The 9,107-nt window shown below is 38.4% G+C and overlaps 1 protein-coding gene across 3 annotated transcripts in view; it reads left to right on the top strand.

The window, feature by feature from the left end:
• LOC107094231 (unconventional myosin-IXb-like) overlaps positions 1-9,107 on the top strand; it is a 51,798-nt gene continuing 42,691 nt past the window's right edge. For 2 of the 3 annotated variants that reach the window (XM_015389742.1, XM_015389741.1), the window contains exons 1-2: positions 1-21; positions 2,052-2,871. In XM_015389742.1, coding sequence (XP_015245228.1) covers positions 2,098-2,871 — 774 coding nt within the window. In that variant the 5' untranslated portion in view covers positions 1-21; positions 2,052-2,097. Of the gene's footprint in view, positions 22-2,051; positions 2,872-9,107 lie in introns of those variants that run through there. The other variant, XM_015389743.1, reaches the window with a different exon arrangement.

Here is a 9,107-nt window from a genome sequence, read left to right as displayed (position 1 = left end):
GGAATGAGAGACTTTTTAAAGGTGAGACATTTAGTTTGTTTAACACCTGTTACTGTTTACTGTTTGTCATGGATGTCTGGGATTATGTTGATTATAGCAGGATTAATGGTTTGCCGGGAAGGTGTGTTGAAACTGGAGTGTAGAAAAAATGAACAAAAACAAATCAGACACACACACACACACACACACACACACACATACATATATATATATATATATATATATATATATATATATATATCCAAAAAAGTGATATAAAGAGAAGAAAAAAAGCTTAAAAATAATCCATGTAATGTCCTCCTCAAATACTCTAACTTTAACTGAACACATCAACGAATGGTAAAAATGAAGATAATATCCCAGCACGAATATTCTTTCCTCATATAACCTGGAGGAATTACTACATCCTTTAACCCATTAAGTACATTTCTATCTAAATTTTAGGCCTACTTTTTTTTTTTTAAAGTGGGTTTATTTCTAGGAAATTCTAGTAGTTCCCCATAACTCTGTTTGCCTGGGGTTCTGTGACGTGACCAAACTAAACTGGTTGTTTGGGAGACATGCCAGCAACACACAAAAAAAGAAAACTCAGAGCATTTTCTCTCCTTATTGGACTGGAACTGAATGTTCTGGGCTGATAACGATCTAATTGAGCTTTCCAGCAACAAGAATGCATAAAGCCCTTTATAACTGTCTTGAGGCATGGTGGAGGATCTATCATGCTCTGGACCTGTTTCTCATTGTAAGTTGCAAGACATTATAACACAAACATACACACACACCAAAAAAAATTTGAATTTTGTGAACTTTTCCTGTAAGCTAATTAAAACAGTGGCTTCCAATTAATTGCTATTAAAGGATAATATAAGTTATTTTTAGAAGTTAAGAATCTATATCAATAAATATATATATATATATATTTATATAGAGATATAGATATGGATATAGATGTATAGATATATCTATCTCTATATATAGATAGATATATGAACATATATCTATAGATATAAGTCTAGAGAGAGACAGAGAGATTGAATACAGTTTCGCTCTCCAATGTTTACATACCAGCTGCCAGTAAAGTGACAAAAGTAACAATTTGTGTATGTATATATGTATGTACATATTAAGAAATTAAACAAGATGGAACCAAAAATTTTGTTGAGCAACACTTTAAGGCAATCATTGAAATCAGGTGTTTCCTGTAATGTTCAGGAAATGTTCAGTTAGACTTTTGCACCTGTTTACAGGTATGTTGCTTCATTGCTCATAAGCAAGGTATTTAAAATTTTCTGGGACAGTTTGTTTTGGGTAGAATACATTTTTAAATAAAATAAAACCTTGAACTGAAAATTCTAAATCAATATTTTATTTTACAAAATTATAATTTATTCAGTGGGGAAAGCCCTTACATCCCCTTACAGGTATGGTGGAGGAACTGTGGTGCTGTGGGATCTTTTATCACTCAAAAGCACTTAGAATCTAAAAAAAAGTGCAAAGACTGATATAATTCCCAGGACTGTTTGAAAGCAATCTGATCAGCTCCGCCACTCCACTTCAATCAAGGTTTCATGGGTCTTTGCTGGTCTAATGTTTGCAGACATATTTCATTGGGCATAATACCTTTCTCTTATAAGTTATCCCCAAATAAATAAAAATGGTTGTGGGAGAAACCTATGCAAGGTTTCAAGAGATATACTCCCAACTTACTAGAAATTATACTCCCAGAGAGACACAGTTAGTCTTGTCTTGTCTTGTCTGTGTCGTCCTAAAATGGTCTTTTACATTTTTTATTTATGCAATATTTAAGAAGTATTATATAAACAACCTGGACATTTGATTAAATTAGGTCTTGGTAAACTGGGCACTTAAAAAATGGCTGTTAGTATAGGGTGGGATTCATGGAACCACTGCTAATGGCTGCCAACAGGCATTCCAAGATTGTTTCCAGTTTTTTTTACTTAATAACAATTCTGCTCTCTATGTTTTTTTATATATTTTGTTGACCCTATTTTATTTAAAGTAGTTTTATTCCTACTGTGTGTTTGTTACAGTACATGGTGCGTTGTGAGTTATGCAGAAGCCTATCTCTGAATAAGAATGAGCACCACTGATGGACCTGGGACCCCTGAGCCTGATGAAGAATCCCGTGTTGTGCAGATCTACCCCAGGCTACCCTTGGAGACAGAAGCATACTGTCCCCTGCAGGTCGGCATAAAGGACACAGCCAAAACTGTGATCCACAATGCTGTGGTCACGCTGGACCTGGATTCCAGCCAGAACTACAGCTTGCTGGAGGTGAGGAAGGAAGGCAGCGAGGAGAAGCTGCTCCAGGATGGTGACTCCATTTTGCCACGAGTGCTGCTGTGGCCCTCGGAGACCCAGAGGTGGCACCCTCGTAGCCAGGGGTTCTACTTTATCCTGCAGCAGAGCAACAATGGAGCTAAGCAAGTAGGAACTTCCAAAGAGGACTCTGATGACCTCTGTAACCTCTCCTCTGTCACAGAGGAGGCGGTCCTGCAGGTGTTGCGCCAACGCTTCTTAGAGCACAAAATCTACACCTACATCAGCAACATCCTCATCGCCATCAACCCCAATAAGTTTTTACCTCTTTATTACAACCCGAAGTATGTCAAACTGTATGAGAACCAGCCGCTGGGCAAACTAAGTCCCCACATTTTCGCCATTGCCGACGTGGCCTTCAGAACCATGCTGAACAGGCAGGTGAACCAGTGCATCATGATATCTGGCGAGAGCGGATCAGGGAAGACTGAAAGCAGCAGCTACCTCATCCACTGCCTGACCACACTCAGCCGGGGGACATATTCAGGCGGGCTGGAGCGAGCCATTCTAGGAGCCGGACCAGTGTTGGAGGTAGGTCACTGCTACACTAAGGTCTTCTCACAGGCTGAAAATGAAGGAGAGAGATGACAGTAAAAGCACAGAAATATTTAGGTTGATATTACTTTATAGCTAAAGAAATGTATTATGGCTCCTGCTCAGGGTGCCACATAGTAAAGGGAATAACAAGCATATGTAAAATATATATCTAGTGCTAAATTGAAAGGCAATATTATGTTATATTAAAGGGACTTTGGCTACTAACCTGGCAAACTAAATTGATAAAGTTTAGGACTATGTTTAGTTCTACACATGATTAGTCTGGGCCTAATCCTATCGAATCAGGTAGAGGAAAGGAGCACCATTCAGCAGAACTTTAAAATCAATGGGCAAAGCGACATCTAGTGCCAGCCTACAAAAGTTTGGTTTTAGCCACTCACTGTAACAGATGAGACACCATGAGACACCAGAAGTTGCGCTTTTAATACTCTTTCTAAAATGAAATTGTGGCTTCTGACAAAAGAGGTGCTAAAAGTAGCTAGATGTGCGTCCTTGCTTTTTATCACATATATATACATGCCCAGCCTTAAACAATGGTCCTGCAACATGATTGGCTGGTCTAAATGATTGAAGCGGGATCAAATTAGATTTCTGTCTGAACACACAGAATATTATTGTTTTCTTTCTTTTTGAGAAATAAAACTTTAACATTAAACTGTAGATGAATTTGGTAGTTACCAATGATGCTAAAAGGTCACATAGGTAAAAGTAGCTATTTTTTAAGGAAGATTTGGTTGTTTGTGCTTTTGATACATTGTAGGGCCAATTTTCTGGGAAAATAGCATGTTGTGGGGACATACTGCCCCTTGTGGGCCCCCATGTCTGGACTTAATGAGGGGAAACAGCTAGTTTATGGTCATGGATCACATTTAGGACTGTTGTGTGAAGTTTGGCTAAAGCATAGGTATGAACCTGTACAGGTTGTGGTTAGGGGGTAAGGGTCATGGTTAGGCTGTAGAAATGGGTTAAAAATGAATGGGAGTCAGTGGAAAGTCCCCACAAGGATAGAGGGATGGGATTGTTTTTGTGTGTGTTGGTTCAGTGGGGGTGGGTGGATTCAAAGGAGAGGCTCACCTGCGGTCCCATTCAGTCAGAGCTTCCCTTGTATCCTCACATGCTGCAAAGCAAACCTGATAATGTTTCTCATGTTCTGTTTTAATAAGCAATCGCCTTAAGCTGCCATGAAAACGTGTTGCCCCAAACTTTACACAAAATAATCTGTCCTGTTCCTTCTCTCTAAACTGCTTCAAATATTTTAATCTGGTTTAATGACGTGTGTTGTACAAATCAGATCACTCAAACACTTGACCCAGTTGTTGTCGTTGTGCATAACATGGAAAACATTTTTTTTTCAATTGTCAACTTTTTAAATATTCTCTTGTCAAGCTTGTATCCCAAGACATATAGTGAGAGGAACAGAATCAAATGTTTGAGTTATTTCTAACTTTCCCACAGACTCGTTGTAGACTCTGTACTGGGATTAATCCGAAGATGAAAATCTAAACGGCTCAACATTTGCTTCTTTTTCAAGTTGCGACTACAAATAATAGGTCTTTTTCTGGGTTCATATCAGTCAGGTTAAGCCTTCAGAGTTGACTCATGATGGTGTGAGATTGCTTATCAGCAGTTCAATACAGGCAGATCTTGCTTTTTTTTTTTTTTTTTTTTTCTGTTTACTTTTGTACCGACAGTTAAGATGTGTCTAAACTAGCCTTGGATCCTTTTTTAACGACTTGGTTTTTGAGTTCTGAAACAGAAAGTTAGAAATGAAGATATCCCTCCCTTATGCAATAAAAAATCTGCATACAACTCTATAAACCACAGGGAGCCTGGAGAATTTTAATAGTGAAGAGAGTTCTGTTAATCATGCATTCATGAGAACTGCAGCCAGTGTTTGTCAAGGAAGGAGGCCTTCTTGGCAGACTGCACTTTAAAGAACTGAGCAACAGGTATCAAACCAGCTCTTATGCCTGTAGATTTCGCCTAGAATAAATTTAACTTCTTGAACGATTTGAGATAGTATCTTTAAATGTTCAAATGTCCGATTTTCTAGCTGCAGTAATCAATGTTTTGGAATTTACTTGTTGCTATAGTTTATGTGGCAGTCTGTTTATATCAGTTTTTCTTTTTTCCAAGTAAAGAAACATAAGAAGATAAATAGTGCCTTTGTGAGTAACCGCTACTGTCCTTTAAACTTTATTTATATTTAGTCATGTTGTAAACTTCATTGTGTTCTATTATTTTCACGTGACAACGTTGCATATGATGTGAACTGCAATGAAAAAGAGTTTAAAATGTTTTGAACAGTATTCTAATTTCAGCAAATTATTGCATTTACTTCAAAAACCTTTTGACTCACAAACATTTGAATCCCTTTTTGTAATAAAGAGATGGAGAGGAGAGCTATGCTTTAACCTGAACTCTCCATCTTAGCCAGGTCTATGATGAGTGGAGAGTAAACCACTAACTCAGTCTATTCTCTTTTTGTGGGTTTTTTTAAGGCTCTAACATTTTTGGGGAATTAGCTTTTAACTCCCAACTCTGACAAAGTACCCTATCCCTGGTAAGAAAGGGTATTCACCACTATACTTCCTCTTCCTCTCCCTCAATCAAAATTAGGCCTGTGTGTTCAGGGTGTTTTTCACTGTAAATCTTCCATTGCACATACCATTTTGCATACAGGCTGATAACATAAACTTTGATCTAATCTTTCCTGGACACCTCCTTCCTTATATTTGTTGTTTCCCTTTCATGATTTGCATCAAACTACAAACAGAATGGTATTTTTGTTTTCTATCAACTGTTTCTTTCTTCTTGCATCTCTTGCCTAAAGGTAATATCTATAAAGTACATCACTAGAAATAAAAACATAAGTATTGATATCGGAAGTTGGTGTGATACCAGCTTAAAAGATTACTATTGGATGATACCGGCTTGCATCTAATATCTTCCACATAAGCACAGAGATAGAAACTCCCAGGGTCCTGCTCTGTGATTTAGGCCACTCCAGCATTTCTATCCAGCAATTCAGGAATATCCAGGAATTTCTATTGTATCTAGGGATGCACCGAAATGGAAATTCTTGTCTGAAACCCGAAAACAAGACCAAGGCCGAAAAACTAAAAACTGAAAGAAGTTAAATATTGAAATCCTGGCATTTTTTTTAAAACATTCTGTATTATCCCTATTTAAAAAAAAGTCTTATTTTTAACTCAATTTCAATAAATTATAAATTATGCAATGATAAAAGTACATAAATATTTATTTACCACTGACAACTGAAAGAAGTTAAATATTGAAATCCTGGCATTTTTTTAAAACATTCTGTATTATCCCTATTTAAAAAAAAAAATCTTATTTTTAACTCAATTTCAATAAATTATAAATTATGCAATGATAAAAGTACATAAATATTTATTTACCACTGACATTCTTTTGTCATGCCCTTTATCTTAGCAGAGTCTCTGGGCAACTTGCTGGTGTTTTTAAACTCATCCACCACAGAAAAAAGTGGGCAAGTTCGGTGTCAGTTTCCTTTTTTGAGTTCTCCCCATTCTTCTCATATTCAGATTGTTGATGGGGACGTTTGTATTTCTAAAGCGTTATTTTTGTGCCGCTGACCTGAGCATGCGGTGAGACCTATATGAAGAATTTAAAATTGCACCCCTCCTAGATTTCAGAGACTACGTCCTCCAAGGACCCGGTCTACCTGGACTGGGCCATAAAAATAAGAAGGCCATAAGAGTGGCTGCAGATTCAAACAGCCTTCTCTGGCTTCCACATTCATTTGGAGGACTAGCTGCTGGATCTGAACACACCAAAAATCTGTCTACCGCATGCTCAACTCTGAAAAACAGTGCAACATGTGCTCTCTTGCTTCAGTGCTTTATTTCACACACTCAATGTTTCTGGCCTTTGCTTTTGATAATTTTTCCACAGTGCTGGATGTGCTGTTTATCACATCATTGCAAGTTTCAGCCGTGTTGTTTTGGTGTTAAATGTCTATTGACCAAAAATGCCCTTTTTGGTCAATCTCGGTTGAAAGTTTTGGTGCATCCCAACTTGTGTCCCACACCCTGAGCCAGCATTATCATAATGACAACAGCTCAGCACAAAACGTTTGTCTCACAAGTTTCAAATCATCTAAATACTTCATTTTTATGAAATTAAATAAGAAATAGATTATTGATACCAAAGGGAAAGTAAATGTTACAATTACTCATAGAGTTACTGTAACAAGTTTTTTTTTATATCTTGGTAGCTGCAGTTAGAAAGGATCTTCTCTAGCGGTCTGTTCTACATTGGATCTGGAGAAGTCTTTTGAGTCTTGAGACCAAACTCTTCACAAATGGTTAGTAGAAAATATGGAGCATTTTTCTGCAAACACGGAATTACTTAAGCTTCCTTATGAAGGACAGTCTCCTGTGTCCCTTATTGTAGACTGTACTTTACTATCTCTCTTTACTAATGTTCTTGTCCATTTCTGATGTACCTGACAACTGCAGAGTCATGCAAGTATTTCTTGAGATGGCAGGACTCTGTCCTGTACTGGAAGTTGGAGGTGTAAAAAGTAAGAATTAATGGTGAGAATACTGTCCCCTTGTTGCTCCTTCAGTGTTAAGAACTGCTGTCTATTTATCAAGTAGTCTGTGATCCATGTGATTGTTGAGGCCACCACCCGAGTCTTTAGGAGTTTCTGATTAATCACGCTGAATCGTGTTAAATGCTCTGAAGAAATCCTAGAACATGATTATATTTCTAGTACTGTTTGCCTCTTCTAAATGACAGTGGGTTTTTTGAAGCAGGTGTATGAGGAAATCTTCAACTTGGAATGACATCTTCAACCCCAACTCAGCAATAAGCAAACTGCAGGAGGTCCTGATAGCAACTTGTTTGCTTGGTCAGGTGGACCAACAGAAGTCTCAAGGATCTTTATGATGTTGGATGTCAGGGCAAAAGGTCTGTAGTTGTTGAGGAATGTTGGCCGAGTTGTCTTTGGAACTGGAACATCTCCTGGGTCAGGCTAAGGTTTAAGAGGTATAAAGTCCCACAAAGCTGCCCTGCACAGGCCTTCGGGACTCTGGAACAGACACCCTCTGGACCTGGTGACATATTGCTGTTCAGCCTCTCGAGTTGTCTCCAAACTTCTAGAGACAGACAGGTAGAAGTTAGAATGCAGCACTGTCTTTTGATTTGGTTGAGAACAAGCGCATGGAATTAAAAAGGGTCCCTTGCAGAGGTAGAGGATGAAACATTTGAGTTGTGAGAGGAAAGCTTTGGTTCAAAGAAAGGTCGGATGGCTGTTTGACTGGGGCCAGGAGAGAGGGATGGGGAGCTGAACCTATAAAAGAATATGTACAATTCCTTGGCTTCTTCCAGACTTACATCTGTTCGATCATCCTCCTGTTTGAGACCTGTGATCTTCCCCCCTGACTACACACCTCTGGCAATGTTCCGCAGTTGCTTGCTTTCCAGCTTCTTCTTATATGCCTCCTCGCTTACTATCATATTGGGTCTGTATCTATCAATAGTTAAAGCTGCAAATTGTCTGGAAAAGGAAATGTGTCGAAATGACCATAATTTCCAGCCCCTCTGAATCACCTCAAGTGTTACCATTAACCACTTTAAATGTTTAAGTTTTGTATTGCTCTTTTCATCTAACAGCTGATTGATTTTGGCAGTGTTTTAATGATAGCTTTGGATATCTTAATATATTCTAACTAGTGTTGTGCCGATGTCATTTTTTTGGGCCCGATACCGATGCCCGATACCTGGCTGTGCAGTATAGTCTGATACCATCTGTTTGAAATCAATATGTGTGTATGTATATATGAAGAACTACATACTACGTGGATGTAAAATAATCGCCATCATTGCTTTGTCAAGCTGCTGCCTACCTTTGTGAAGCAGGAAAAAGACTAATACAAAGTGAATCCAGCAGAACTTTTTATTGTCTACCTGGAGTGGGTGACAATAGTTGAATAAACTTTAGGCCCTCAAAATGGTATCGGTGCCCTATTTTTTTGGTACTCGCCAATACCGATACCGCCATTGTAGTGCTGGATCGGGGCCCCGCCCGATACTGGAATCGCTGCAACAATAATTCTAACCCCTCCTTAAACTCCTCCACAACTCGTTCAGCTCTGTTTTTTTTTTGTTTTTTTTCTTGGGCACCATGACGCTTTTTGCTCGCCAGTGCTCTCCAAAAC

The sequence above is a fragment of the Cyprinodon variegatus genome, unplaced genomic scaffold (genome assembly GCF_000732505.1).
Source record: "Cyprinodon variegatus isolate N-32 unplaced genomic scaffold, C_variegatus-1.0 Scaffold471, whole genome shotgun sequence".
In the NCBI taxonomy this organism is placed as follows: Eukaryota; Metazoa; Chordata; class Actinopteri; order Cyprinodontiformes; family Cyprinodontidae; genus Cyprinodon; species Cyprinodon variegatus.
This window is presented reverse-complemented; position numbering and strand designations above follow the sequence as displayed.